We start from the raw sequence: 16,096 nt of genomic DNA, 5'->3' as shown, positions 1-16,096 counted from the left end.
GAACTGTTCTCGCCGTAGATTTTTAAGACGTATCAATATTGTGTACTTGGCTAATTTCTTTCATCCAAATATGATTCATTTGACGTAATAACAGGTTGATGCGAAGTGCATACCTATGCAGTTTATGTAAACCTAAGAATGTCAAAAATTAAAGCCGACGGATTCATATCTGTTTAAGTGTAAACTTGTTGAGTCGAACATGTGCGACTACTGTTCGGCAAGTACCGATTTTACAAAACACATGATTTGGGAATGCAATAAAGTTTTACATTTATAGTCGGCAGTTACCGAACATAAACATGTATGTTCTACTTAAAGGGAATATTACACATAGTTTCTAATGTTTGACAAAGAATGTATTGTCAAGGTAATCTGTCTGAAATTAACGACATTATGATTTAAAACATTTTCTAATTAATCTCTCTGTTATATAACTTATTTTAAATTTACAACAGAATCTGTGATTTTATCAAGAAATCAGCAAGTCAAGACATATGTTGGTTATGTCAATGTAAATGTAATTAGACGAGGCCGCCGATGCTTCCCAGCGTTAACATCGACAATTCCTTATACAGAGGGCACTGGCTGGATACTATTACTGTAAGAATAGGTTGGCGCATGTTCTCTTTTTTGCGGTATTTTCACTGTTTGTAACTAGTTTCAAAACATGTAAATAACACGGTGTACCCTTTCAAACTTATGTTTTTCCGAATAAGAACCGCGCATTCACTATCTGTTTGTTACAAATTTCGATTTGGTTTTAACTTGTTTACGTGCTTTGCACTGACAAACTATTTGATTTTTGAATACATGTATACAATGGGAACAATCTTACTTGAAACAATATCATCAACTAGTAAAACATCTATAATTCAATCGAGTGAAAGTTCTAAAGTATCATGAGGAGGTCCTTTATGGCAAGTGGCCAATTAAAATCAACATCCCGCATTGCACGTTTCAAGATTTGTAAATGGTTCATATCTGCACTACATCCTGACTACTTAACGGCACCAGTTTATGGTTTTGGCATTACCTCATCAGGGTGTCTGTGGGTTCCATGTGAATATATCAATCAGTTTATCAAATAGAATTATGATTAATATGTCAAGACTCATGCAGTAAATTGTATGAGCAGGCACGTCGGAAAGTGGGTGGTATTGACATGACATCGTTACGAAACGCCATGACATTTTGTCACTTTCTTTGTGTGCAATAATGCAGAACAGACCAAGATAAATGACATATAACACAAGGTTTACGTTAACCGAGGGCTTGTCACCTGATTTCAACAAGAAATTCCCACGTGATGGCACTAAAACATTGTCACGATTCTTTCTCAATAGAATATGAAGTAAAAAGTTCACAAGACCAAAATATTAAATTTAAACAACTTGTACACAACAATAATGATATTGAAACCGCCTTTACGGCCATGTTTTAACGAATGAAAACTATTTTAGGAATTTGATAAAATATAGTTCAAAGAATAGTTTAGTGAAATAAGTCTGAAATCCGATGAACGGTTAATGAGAGTATTTCTTAACTGTATTTACTTAAAAAAAGTTTTTGCTACCCTTGTATAGCAGCCATAAAACGAATCATGTATAATAATAAATTTCTCAAATCAGAAAGATTACTGTGCGCGACTTTACGTTCATGCATTGAACCACTTTTCACAGAGCTCGGCTCATATGTTTTATAATAAATCATTGAAAAATAAAAAAAGTTTCCATAAGAGAGTAAATGGTTATCAAAAGTGAAGAGACTTTCTTTAAGCAAAAAAATCCTAAACGCGGAACGTGTCGTCTCCGATTAAACTGTACGGACTGCACAGGCTAATCTAGGACGACACTTTACGCACATGCATTAAGCCCTTTATTCACAGAGCACGGTCCATATATTTAAGATCTGACGATACTATCATTATACACAGGAATAGCATTTTTTCCTCAACACAATCGGCCATTGTTTATCACTTGTTCAGTGGGCAGCCTAGTATTCAATCCACATGTATGGAATGATATTTAGGTTAAAATTACATAATTCATGGTGAATATTTGCATTATGATTTATGTTTATTTAAATATGCTTCCTGACGATTCCAACATGCTTGATGTCTATTCGTTTTACGTGATAATTGTTTCACAATGCTTGGTGACATTTCAATGACTGTGTGTTCATTACTCTTAATTCATTATTGAATAACCAATAATGTCACTGTCATAAATGTGTACTTCTAACAAACTTGATGAAACTGTTATCTGAAGTCAGTCATATTCGGTTTTGCCACTAAGCCTCATAAACAACGGCACTTAGCAAAGGCAGTTAAAGAATGCGAGTTAGCAAATTATGACACCAAGTGGGGCATGTTAATTTTCCGTATGTTGAATGAATACTTTTCGTGAAAAAAAAGAAAACATCCGAACTATTTTAAGTGATATACATAATAAACTGAATGAGTTCCCCCTGTTATAATATCTATTAGTCCCGGTCGCATATACACCACACCAGAGGGAAGATACTACAGGCATGCTCTCAGAGGGATAAAACAAGTCGGTTCCGAGACGCTCAGCCGGACATGGCTACCGAATATGGGTGGCGACCAGTCGAACGTACAATGGACCATGTGCAGCGGTTGCGGAGAATGCGAAATGAATGATACCATATTTATCCGAATGTAAAATGACATTCGTCATCAGGCACGATGTTAGTGTCATCAAGCTTGAAAAGGTCTCTACATACAAATTTAAAGTACCATCAAGAATTATTACGCAGTCATACAGATGGATGAAACTTTACCTAAATACCGTTCCATACACATGCGTCATGTCGATTGTGCGGTGCGTTTTGTTGGTACACTTTGCACGTCTTCTAAAGATGAAGTGCACAATGCAGCCATAACGTCCCAGGTGGGTATCTGTTGAATTAATCATTGCGTATACGTAAATACCTCAATAAATCAAAAACGAATAATGTTATTTCCACGCACGTTAAATGGTTCCACTTTACATTAAGTATCGTTTTGTGTATGATATGCTCTAAATTTAATCCAAGTAAAAGTTTAAAATTTATTTGCGATGATCAGCAATTGTCTTTGGCCATTAACGAAATGAATAAAATAGGGTTAACACAAATGAATTATCAAAGCATACAACCAATAATGTCAGTTTTCAGCAATATCTTCACAAAATAGTGTATGTACTTATGTTTTCATAATGTTAATGCCCGCTCGTTAACAAGCATAGCAAGTTTAATATAAACAACAAACATTTATATGGTTTAAACTGTGGAACAAATATACAAACACATATGCGTTAAGCTCCTATAAAATGGACCTAGCGTTGGACAAAAGTAATGCATATTATTTGTTTTAAGCAGCTGCTCGGTCCGAGCAGAATTACGAAACAAAATGAGAAATGTTTACTATGTTAAACTTAAATTAAACCATTTTCAGTGAAATTATATATTTGGATTTAATGTGAAACTGTGTAATATAACAAAATGTGAAGGTGTAACATGAACAAATCGCGGGATAGGAAAAGAAAATACAGAAATAGAGGTGGAAATGAATCAAACAGCAGAAAAGTACATAAACAAAGAGGCCCGTCTGGGGATACCGATTGTGTAAATTGATCAATAAGTGATGTATTAATTTCAACGAACACAGTGCTTTACGGTGAGGATTTTAGTGTATTCGCTAGTGTATCTGACAATCCAGTAATGGCTGAAAATAGTGTAGAACCCACAATCCGGGACCTTATGACCCTTTTACAGAATGTCAGTGGTCGGTTAGAGGCTATGGAAAAAAAGATGGGTTTGATTGAGAATATTGAGAAGAGAATGGGTGCTATGGAAAAGGATATGAACAAGCTTTGGGTGGCAATTGAGGATAAAGTAAAACAAGTGGACGAGCGCGTGACGCGCATCGAGGACAAGGTCGATGGTGCTGACATCCATGCGACGCAGCTTTCGGAGAGGGTTCAGGAATTGGAGAAGGAAAGAAATACCCTGCGTGACAACGTGTCATACCTACAATCGCAGTCCATGCGAAATAACTTCATTTTCGTCGGGGTAACCGAGGACAACTCGACCGGAAGCGCCGGGAGTGACCGAACAAAAACTCCGCCAGCACCTAAAAGACGCCTTCAAGATCGCGGGTGACGTTGTTGACTCAATTAAATTTGAGAGGGTGCATCGCTCACCCGGGTCACCGATATCAGGCAAAGTAAGGAATATCGTTGCCAAATGTACTTTTTACAAAGATAGAGAAATGGTGCGTAAACTATGGAAGGAATTGGACGGGAGTGTGTATAGGTTTTTTTTAACAATTCCCACAAAACGTCATCGAAAAGAGACGTAAGTTAGTCCCCCAGATGAAAGAGGCGAGACGGCAGTGAAAACGGGCTTATCTGGCATACGACACTCTCTACGTCGACGGAACCGCGATCAGAGCGTAGGGGCACGATGGCGGTGAGGTTTCCATATTATCGTGGAACGTGCAAGGTTTGACTGATGTTAAAAAGACTAGTTCCGAGTTTATTAGTATTTTAAGTGCATTCGATATTTGTTTTTTGTTCGAATCATGGACAAATGTATCTAGTGATATTACTGTTAGTGGCTATCAATCTTTTAATTTTTTTAGAAAATTTAAACATAGGAACGCCCGAAGATGTAGCGGTGGTATTGTTATTTATGTAAAGGATCATTTAAAAAATGGAATTGAAATTGTTCGTAACCATTATGACACTATTATTTGGTTGAAATTTAATCATGAATTTTTTAACACGAACACTTGAAAACTTGAAAACTTGCTAATTTGATGAAACGCCTATTTATATAATTATATTCAATGGCGTTGTACAAAGCATATATATGTACATAAAATTGATAAAAAATAAGAGGTATTGATAATATTATGCAGCATTAATTAAATGATTAATGATCTTAAAATGTGTGATATAAATAATAATGCTGTAAGTAACTTAAGCAATAAAACAATACCGGCTACAATATTAAAACACAGTCAAAGTAAAATATTATGTAATAAATTGATATAACTAGAGTTAAGATAATAATTATAATGATAATATGAGCAAATATTTGGCAACATAAAGGCACTGTTTTTCATTAACTAAAAGGATACGCAAAAAGATATGTCTGCACTCTGGCTGTCGGATCCCACAGCTACCGGTCACCTGTCATACTTAAGGACACTTCTTTTGGGTTTTAACCTTATTTAAACTATCGTGACTACAAGTCACAAATAGACTGACCAAGTGTGACTACAAGACACAACTTGAAGGTTAAAATTACAGTGTGACTATAAGACACAACTAGAAGGCCTAAGCATGACTAAAAGACAGCTGGTTGATGTAATTCAATCATTGAGCAAAGAAGCCCTAATGATTCTTGGTTACCAGTCACTTTTACAATAAATATCCTTTTCGAGCAAAGAAGCCCGCACAATTCTTTAATTGCTTGGTCCTATGAGTCCTAGTGACAAATAAGCCCGTACAACTGAGTCTCGATTATATTTTTAAATCACAGGTATTCAAATTAAAATAGGTTGTAAAAGTCTCTGAAGAGAAATGTTTTCAAATTCCTTTTGAAAATGTTTATTGATGCGGAGGTCCGGATGCTTGATGGAAGGTCATTCCACAGTTTCGGACCAACAACTCCGAAACTCCTGTCCATGAAAGTTTTTCTCTGTGTGCGTTTCACATCATAACATCCGTCATACGAGACGGTAGATCGTAGGTTACGTGCTGGTACTTTTTCTTTTAAAAGTTATGTAAGGTATTTTGGCGCGTTACCAACAGAACAATTATACATGAAGTTCAGTAATTTGAATGTTATCCTAGCCTTTACTGGTAGCCAGTGTAGTTCATACAAGGCATATTTTGAACTGTCATATTTCTGTCGGCCGAGTACCAATTTGGCACACATGTTTTGGATACGTTGCATTTTGTTTATTTCGCACTGAGTTGTTCCATACAAGATGAGATTACAATAATCCAGATGGGATATTACCAAAGACAAAACGAGTATTTCTGTTGCTTCTTTTGTTAAGTATTTCCTTATGTTTTTGATTTTAAGGTAGTTGTACATGGCTGTACGGCACTTAATTTTGATGTGTTCTTTAAAATTTAGTGTTTCGTCCAAATATGCACCCAAATACATTTTTCTGCTTTAACAGTGTCACCAGCAATATCTATTTCTTTAGATTGGCATTTATTTAATTGGGGTCTACTACCGAACATGATGAATTCAGTTTTTGATGCGTTCATTTTCACTTTATTACTCGTTCATCCAGTTGTTAATAACGAGTGCACAACTTTCAAGTTCTTGAATGGCAGTTCTTTCGACAGAAGAAGATGAAGGTTTGAATCGCTTGTTTGCGGTGTGGTCGTCTGCAAAACCGTAGACTGTGATGGAGGGCGGAACGACATCAAACAGTGTTCCAGCGTACGTCAAGTAGAGCCATGGACCAAGACAACTACCCTGGGGGACACTACACTCCAAAGAACGTGCCGCCGATAAAGCTGAATTAACACTTATGCGACAGTTTCTTGGACGAAGATACGAGTCTATCCAGTTTAGTGCCGTGTAACATGCACCGTATTGTTTTTGCAACACGTCTAGCAGAATGTCATGATCGACTGCATCGAAGGCAGCACTAAAATCAATGGCGATAAGTGCTGTAACCTCTTGTTCCTCCATACCTTCGAGTATATCATTGACTAGTCTAAGTAAAGCAGATTCACAAGAATGGAATTGTCTGTAGGCTGACTGATTTTTTGGAAGCATATTGTTTTCATTTACGTGTATATTGAGTCTAAATAGAGCAGCCTTTTCAATCACTTTCGATAGAAATGATAAGTTGCTCACTGGTCTATAGTTGGCATAACTCAGGTCTAGTCCAATTTTCTAAAGAAGTGGTCTTAATATTGCCTGTTTAAATTTTGAAGGAAAAACTCCTTGACTCAGAGATAGATTAACCAATTTTGCCACAAACGGTAGTAACTTGTTTAAAAATGATTTTAGTACTCGTGTTGGCAATGCATCTAGTTCGCATGATGTTGTTTGAAGATGATTGATGATCTTTTTCACTTCATCTTTGGTTAGCTCCTCGAACACGGCCAGTGATGTTTACATATGTGGAAGCTATATATGGGGCGAGGACTCACCAGTCTATAATACAATTAATGTGGATCTTTTTGAAATGTTAGAAAGTGATATCACATATTTTTTCTGAATTAAGATGTATTTTTATCACTGGGGATTTGAATAGTCGAACCAGTAACAAACATGATTTTATTTTACATGACACAAATAATTCAGAACATGATTATGTAGATTATGCACCAGACCAAGCCTTTGTAAGGCCCTCAATAGATAAAACACTCAATGGCCATGGTATTAAATTACTTGATCTGTGCAAGTCCACTACACTACGTATTATCAATGGTAGAATAGGTGATAGTTGTAAAAATACATTTTTCTCGAATAACGGTTCTTCTGTAATTGATTATCTATTGACAAAAGAAAGTAATCTTCCATTGTTATCAAACTTTACTGTATGTGATTTTAACGAATGGAGCGATCACGCACCGTTGCAGTTTTTATTGTATTGCAATAATTATTCACCTAGTTACGATACTTTTACTGATGTTAAATATCAATGCGACAATTCATTTAAAGATGAATTTCGTTCAGGAATTATTTTACGACTTCCCGTATTTAATGATATTGTTGAAAATATTGATTGTTCAAGTAAACTGTCAATTAACGAAGCTGTGGAAAAATTTACTGACATAATCCGTAACGTTGCGGACCCGTTGTTTTCAAAATCTCGTTTTTACAGCAATAAACCCACGTTTTATTCCGAAAGTCTAATAAAACACGCTGATTGGTTCGATAACGTGTGCGTAATTGCACGAAAGCAATACCATGACGCTTTGAGATGTTTTAACTTGATAAGGTCTGATTCAAATAGATTAACTTTGTGTAAAAAGAAACGACATTATAAACAATTAATTAACAAAAAGAAAAAGAATGCATACAAACAAAAAATGATAGAAATTGCAAGTTTAAAAAAAAGCCTAGGAATTTTGGAATTATTTTAAGCCTAAAAACAAAATAAATAGCAATAACATTTCAGTAAATGCATTCAATGATTAATTTGAAAATTTGAGTAACTCCATTTCTAATAATGATAATGTAGAAGCTGAGGATTTGTGTTCAAACAATGATTTGAACGATGAAAATTGTACTTTTCCAGAACTAGATCGACCGATAATTGTGGATGAAGTTAAGAATGCAATTAAATGCTTAAAACGTAATAAAGCGGTTGGTAATGATTTTATTTTAAATGAATATTTTGTTGAAAGTATCGATATTTTATCCAACCATTTGTGTGATATGTTTAATAGCATTTTAGTTTCTGGCTTTTTTCCCGACCAGTGGACGGAAGGCATTATCATCCCTTTGCATAAAAAAGGTTCTGTCGACGATGTCAGTATTTATAGAGGGATTACACTTGTTAGTTGTTTTGCTAAGTTGTTTACAACCATTGTAAACAAACGTTTTGAATTGTTCTGTGACGATAATGCTAAAATTTCGGATGCACAATTCGGATTTAGAAAAGGATGTTCAACTATTGATGCTATTTATATATTGATGTCTGTTGTGCAACATGTTTTAAATGAAAACAAACGTTTGTATGTTGTTTACGTCGATTAACTTAAATGTTTTGATAGTATATATCGTTATGCGTTATGGTTAAATATGTACAAATCTGGTATAAAAGGTAAATAATTAAGAATAATTAAGAATATGTATGAAACTGTTAAATATTGTGTTAAGTCGTGTACATTATACTCTGAATACTTTAGTTTTGCTGTCGGTCTAAGACAAGGAGAGGTACTGTCCCCGATTCCTTTTTCACTGTTTGTAAACGATTTGGAACTTTTTTTACAAGATAGCAACCTGTCTGGCTTAAATATAGACGACATAACCTTAATTTTATTGTTATTTGCAGATGACATGGTCATTTTAGGCAAATCACCAGAAGAATTACAGAACCATCTAGATAAACTTTACCAGTATTGTAATTCATGGGGTTCAATGTGAATACTTCAAAAACAAAAATAATGGTGTTTCGCAAAAGGGGTAAAATTCGAGTTAATGAAAAATGGACATATAATGGACAAAATATAGAAATCGTCAATTATTTCAATTATCTCGGCACTGTTATTAACTACACTGGTAGTTTCACTTTAAATCAAGAACATTTGGTTGGAAAAGCTCTAAAGGCGATGCATATTTTATTCTATAAATGAAAGCAGTATGAACTTAAGCCAAAATTATTTTGTCAGTTGTTTAATTCTTTTGTTGGATCTATTTGTTGCTATGCCTCTGAAATATGGGGTTTAAATAAATCAAAAGCAATTGAACGCAATTATTTAAAATTTTGCAAAAGATTGTTGAATGTAAATATAAATACATGTAATGCTGTAGTATATGGTGAGTTAGGCAGATACCCGTTATATGTGAAAAGATATGTACGAATTGTTAAATATTGGTTAAAAATTGTTAACAGTAAAAATATTATTATACAAACTGTATATATCCATGCATTGAAAGATTATATTAAATAATGCAAAAATTGGGTTGCAAATGTTAAACAATTGTTAAATGAATACGGATATTCCCATGTGTTTGAAACTGCAAATATAACTAATAGTAGTTCTTTTGTATGTGAATTTAAATGCAGACTTATTGACACCGCTAAGCAGGAATGGTTTGGAAATATGAATAGAAGTTCTGTTCTAGATATGTATAGGATTTTTAAAACCTCTTGAATATGAGAACTACTTGGATTTATTGCCTAAAAATCTACGTGTATACTTTGTTAAATTAAGGGCTTCGGCCCACCCGTTGAGAATTCAGACCGGAAGGTACTCACGCAACGGGACATAGAGGATGAATTCCATTTTATTTGTGTTTGTGCATATTTTCGTTTACTACGTCAAAAATACATTAAACGTATTTATAACATGAACCCATCTGTTGTAAAGTTTCATAATTTATTGACATCAACATGTGAATTTGAAATTATTAATGTATGTAAATATGTTAAAGAAGCCTTACCTATACGAAATTCTATTATAAATACCACTAATTGACTTAATAGTGTTTTTTCTTATTAAGTTCCCATAAATATCTGTCACTTTTTTGCATTGATATTATGTGAAATAATTGTTCTTCTGTTTTTGTACTTTCTGCAAAAATTATACCATATATACCATACCCAAATTAAACGTAATAGTTTATTCTAACTGCCTTTAAAATAAGTATGTTTCTTCTTTTCAAAATCGTTGTTTTTTCTCTGTTCATATTTTGTTTTGAAATTTCATTGAATTTACACATTGATTTTATAAATATATATATAATATTGTATCATTGATTTTGTCAAAATTATTATATTTTGACACGTGACATTGTTTAATTTATAAATATATGCATTAAAGACGATGTACATATGTATAAGTCTGAATAAACTGTCTGTTCTGTTCTGTTGTGTTCTGTTAAACTTATGAATGTAGCTGTACTTATATCACCCGACAATCCATTATATTCATTAAGCTCCATTTGAAGCAAACATAATAATGAACGATAATAATGAGCTCCAATTAGAGATTAAATACAAACAAGCACTTTTCTATTTGTTTTTGTATCAAAAATATTTTGTTGGAATTCTGACAGAAAATACATCGAGACGGAGAGGAAGGTACATGCACTGCGCTGCCTCTAGTCTATAAAACAAGAAGAGATTCGCGTGTGCGAAAGTTCCTCATGGCGACCGTACAAAGGTCACTTATGCCTTGTTGACATACTAAATTGCACACAGATCGTTTTCGGACGCTAAATCGAAGATACAGTAATACACATACGGCAAAATCATGGGTAACAGTCGAAACTAACAAAATTACAACATTGTATCTTTATCATATATTTCAGGTAATACCGATTTATATTTTCACAGTAATCGTAGCTTATTTATGTAATTTCACTTACGAAAGTTTATGTCAAAATAGTAAATATCCCATTTTATTGAGAAAATACAACTATTTGTAACCCGGAAGCAAACAAAAATATATAAACAGGATAAGTGCGTTTCATGCAAATGTATTTTATTGCCGCAATATGTTGCATGAAAATTGCATGATCGGACGAGACAACACAAGTTATAAACAGTGTCTGAGTATAGTAAACTTTTTAAAAAACTGTGAGAATAGCCGCAAGCGACCGTTAAGATATTTAATTTAGATATTTAATAGAAAAACAGAGACTCAGATAAAATGGAAGTTTTAATCGGCAGTTAGAGATTTAATAAAATATTTTCAGCTGTAGGTATTTAAGTTTAAAGGAAAATAATTTAATATATATTTTAAAATATTAATCTCACCAATGTATGCGTTGATTAAATAACACTATATTTTAACGATTTCATTTTGTTTTCAAACCTGCAAACTGGTTTGGATATCAATATGCATTTCACATTTCCAAAAGATATACACGCTACAGCCCATTGATAATGTATTTACCAGTCCGATTAGTTTGCTTGTTTTTTTTATTCACCGGCCTTAAATTGGTAGCAGCTTATTTATGAACCAGACGTTAACTGCACATAAACTCGTGATATTAAGTAAGATATGGCGTCCACAACTAAATATAGTTAACATACCATGGTCCAATTTAATAGACCATTTTCTTCAAAACACTAGTTGAGTTTGTTTCTTCTTATATTATTTCTAACTACTGCATTGCCATACGGACCATTTTTGAAAATATAATACGCTTCAAAGACATGTTATTATAACAATAATTTTATTTTCTTAGAAAGCTATTACCAAGCTGCTTGCACCAACGTTTCATATTTATAAAAGATAATATGTTCAACACTTTTTTCGTTTTTAATTATAAAACACGAGTGGAATTTCCGTATCACGAATACGAAACAATATTTACATTACCTTTACTATATTTGCCAATAAATGGACAGCCGATTTATAATCACATTTCCTTTAACAATAAATGGCGGTCGAACAATTCATAATTCATATAAATAACAAAGCTATATAACACATCTGTTGAAAACTATTAATTTACAAATCGGTAAAGGCAAACGGTATTATTGTAATCCATGTGGATATTTTTCAGCTTGGTTGCTTTGGATAATTAGCAAAGGCGAAACAGATTGCGACAAGGTTAACTCTTACTAAATAAAATATGATTCACTTATTATATGCTGCATAAGTTAATATTTGCAAATGTACATATGTAAATAGAAGTGTACGTCGTTTATACATTCTGATGAATAAGTCGATATTCCAACAAAGGGAGCAATACATAAAGCTAAACTTCACATTAAAGCTTCCTTGTTTTTCGTTTTTAATTAGTCTGGAATACTAACGTTTGTTGTTTTGTTTTAAGACAATTATGGACGGATCCCAGTATTTTGACATTGTACATTACGATGCATATTTGAGTCGCGTTCTGAGAAAACTGGGCATAATGCATGTGCGTATAGTGTCGTCCCAGATTAGCCTGTGCAGTCGACATTTTTCGTTTAAGTGAAGTCTCTTCATGGAAAATATCCAATTTAAGCGGAAAGTGTCGTCCCTGATTAGCCTGTGCGGACTGCACAGGCTAATCTGGGACGACACTTTAAGCACATGCAGTAAGCCAAATTTTCTCAGAACACGACTCATTTATTTGACACTGATCACTCACCCGTGTACTGCTCATTTCATTATATTAATTACCTTATATGTTTTCGCGTTTTACTCGCGTAAGTGCTTGCAAAACATCATGATCGAAAACTCTTTTGTCTTGGTTATGAAGACAAAACATGGTTTAATTGGTTTTCATCACTAAGAATTGTTATACAAGCAAAGATTGTTAATACATCTACATGTTACATATAATACACTTACTTTTTGCACACACCAGGTGGTGGTCTTTTACAAAGTAAAGCAATTATGATTATATGATATATGCGGAAACATATATACACTAGGTATTGTTTGATGAATGTCATGCGTATGACGCACTAAAAAAATAATGGAAGTATCCATAAAAATTCCCACATAGTAGGCAGTTAGAGCGTGGAATGAAAAGCCCGGAATATAACGGAGAAAACTATTTATAGTCAGAGAAGTTCATATAATGCAAACAAGTACACTGTTGGAATTGCAAAACAACAGTGTGCTTTATCTTTGCAATCGCGTGAAGAAATTCATGTTATACGCAGCTTGAACTACACATTATATTGCCATACAGCTTTTACCTGTTCGACATTTCATACCTTACCATTTTTAGATATATGCAATTTACAAGAAAAATACATTTAACACCGTTTTACACTATGTCGGTACAATAAGTATTATCATCAGGGCTTAATTGGTATCCAGCTTGCCGATTCAATGAGACAAAAGCGTAGTTAAAAAACTGTAGAAACTAAAGAAAAATCCGATCTGCTTGAGGCCATTTCCAGGAATGTCCAGTGATTCCTACTGAGTTCATTTAGGGTATATAAAGGTCGTTATCTGGACGTAGTAAACAAGCAGTGTGGGTCAAGTGTATATGGCCAAGTATAACATGTAAGTAAGTTTATTATATCATTTGAGTTGAATAAAAGGAGCATCCACAATAATCGACATGACAAAGAGTCACAATGTCGGTTTGTCGACTATGGAACGAGTCTGAAACTTCATTATTTGCACGATCGTTTCAATACAATTGACAAAGCTTTTATCATTAAAATATTTAATGTTGTGATGAAAATGTATTGCCTTATATCGCATGGCTAATTGGTCACATTAATTCATCTGTCGGTTATGTTTCTGCAGTTTATTTTACTTATCTACTAATTCCGTTTCTGCTTCGGTTTCAATTTCGGCGAACGAACTATCACAAACGTTCTTGCCAAAATATAACGTCATTTCGCCATTGACGAATGAAAATTGTCGTCGTTTTCGTTAACGCAAAACAATGACGTCATTTAGCAATTAGGGTATGACAAGGTAGTGCGCTCGTTAGTAATAACGAGTTCATTCGTATACGTAATGGGTTAATATGGTTTAAAATGCCGGGCACCTGAGCGGATTCCATTATATTCTGCTATTATGATTCGCTCTTTTACCTGCTTTAACGGGAAATTGCAAAAAATTGTTATTTATTTAATTTATTGAATATACATTTTAATTAAATTTAACTTGTTTAAGAATTTAAAACCTCTAAAGAAACGCCGTTATACACGGCAGTCAGTTGAAATTCTTTTACAAGAAACGCTTTCTATCGGCGTATATTGTAAGAATTGATGGTTTAACTCGAAAATGCCCATAAATCAAAAAGCGCAAACGCAAACTTTAGAATGTGTTCAGCACAAGTATGTGGGATATGGCGATATGTACTCAAAATATAGTCAAAATACATGATCGTGAAATTGTAGTTCATCCATTTAAATGTCTTTATCTTATCTCCACTTACGGTGTCCACACAATCGTACATTTCAGTCACTATGAGGAACCTCGCAAGTGTAATCGTGGCATCTTGTTTATTTATCAATTATGTTTGCTTTTGTGTATCTTGTGAATCTTACAATTCGGAACAACTGACCAATGAGTTATTGCAAGAAGTTAAAATGCTGCGTGATGACGTCAAAAAGTCTCTCGAGCACATTGACATACTAGATAGAGAAAGGATTGCGCATAAAGAACAAATACAAACCTTAGAAAAGCGATGTTCTGGATTTGATGATTTACTGTCATCGTTAAAACAGGAAAATGCTCGACTCGAAAGATGGTTGGCAGAAAATCAAGGTATCGTAACATTTCATACATTCAAAAGTTATTTTCCAAACATGGGGCCCCAGTGCATAATATTATGTATTGTAAAATGGATAATTGTTTTTTTATTTACTCTTGTCATTCAGACATTAGTACCAAAAGTTAAGTTTGTTTAGAATAATCCAGGTCGAATTAAAACAAAAACATACTTATTGTATTAGCGTCAGTTAGATTGAAGAAAACATAAGAATGTATGACGGAATTCAAACAAATTTGTATTTAATAAAATATACAGATCAAATGTTAAATAGGCCATTTTTTCAGGATTACGTTCATAACTCGTGTATAAACATATTAATTGCATGCATATTTTTGTGAAGTGAACGCATCATACAATGAAGTAGACTTGTTAATGTTTAGTTGTGACATAAGCGGTGTTCGTTTATTTAAGCATAAAACGAACTGTTTACAGGTCACACAAACGCCGCCCGTTCTAGCCGGTTTATTGTCGATCCGACGTCGCAGATCGCATTCACCGCCTTCCTGTCCGGTCAACCAATAGAAATAAACGAAAACGACAGGGTGCCTTACAACGCGGTCGAACTAAATTTGGGGAACGGATATGACGTCACCAAACACGAATTTACGTGTCCAGCTAACGGCGTGTATGTGTTTCATTCCAGCCTCTACACACGTGGCCTTGACCACAGTGTGATTCAGATGCTTAAGGACGGCGTTCTCTTGACGACGATGTCCACCAGGGGAGACAACACTGGCGAAGGCTACGATCAGGGGACAGAACTAGTTCTCACAATTTGCAACAAAAATCAGAAAATCTGGACAATTGCTGCAACTCAATATCATACCGGAGAGGTAGACGCGTCCGCAAAGGCCACGTCGCTTTCAGGATTCCTGTTGTTTGAATTGTAATAAAATAATGGTAATATTCGCCGTTAAGCCTGTTTTTCATGCATTTTACCAGTTATTTACTCACTGACACTTGCAATTTGCCTTTGCATGGTGTAAAACAATCTGAGTTTCAATATCCAGTCCAGTGCTTGACAATAAATGTTTATGTCATTTCATTTCTAGAATGTTTATTGTAATTTAAGAATAATTTATATTTATTTCATCTTTTATATATTTTGGTATATGAGTGAGCTTTCAAATAGGTGGAGTTCACGTGAATCTTATCCGAACTCGAGGGTTAACTGGTCTTTCCTGAAGCGAAAACAGACAAT

At 34.2% G+C, this 16,096-nt stretch overlaps 1 protein-coding gene across 1 annotated transcript; it reads left to right on the top strand.

Annotated features, from left to right (window-relative positions):
* Positions 1–14,567: 14,567 nt before the first annotated feature.
* Positions 14,568–15,804, top strand: LOC127837140 (complement C1q tumor necrosis factor-related protein 3-like). The gene is made up of 2 exons (XM_052363990.1): positions 14,568–14,888; positions 15,328–15,804. Exons 1-2 carry the CDS (start codon positions 14,588–14,590, stop codon positions 15,783–15,785), a joined length of 759 nt encoding a protein of 252 aa, XP_052219950.1. The 5' UTR covers positions 14,568–14,587; the 3' UTR covers positions 15,786–15,804.
* The last annotated feature ends 292 nt before the right edge of the window (positions 15,805–16,096 follow it).

The sequence above is a fragment of the Dreissena polymorpha genome, chromosome 7 (genome assembly GCF_020536995.1).
Source record: "Dreissena polymorpha isolate Duluth1 chromosome 7, UMN_Dpol_1.0, whole genome shotgun sequence".
Classification (NCBI taxonomy): Eukaryota; Metazoa; Mollusca; class Bivalvia; order Myida; family Dreissenidae; genus Dreissena; species Dreissena polymorpha.
The sequence above is the reverse complement of the archived record's forward strand: the minus strand, read 5'-3'. Positions and strand labels throughout refer to the sequence as shown.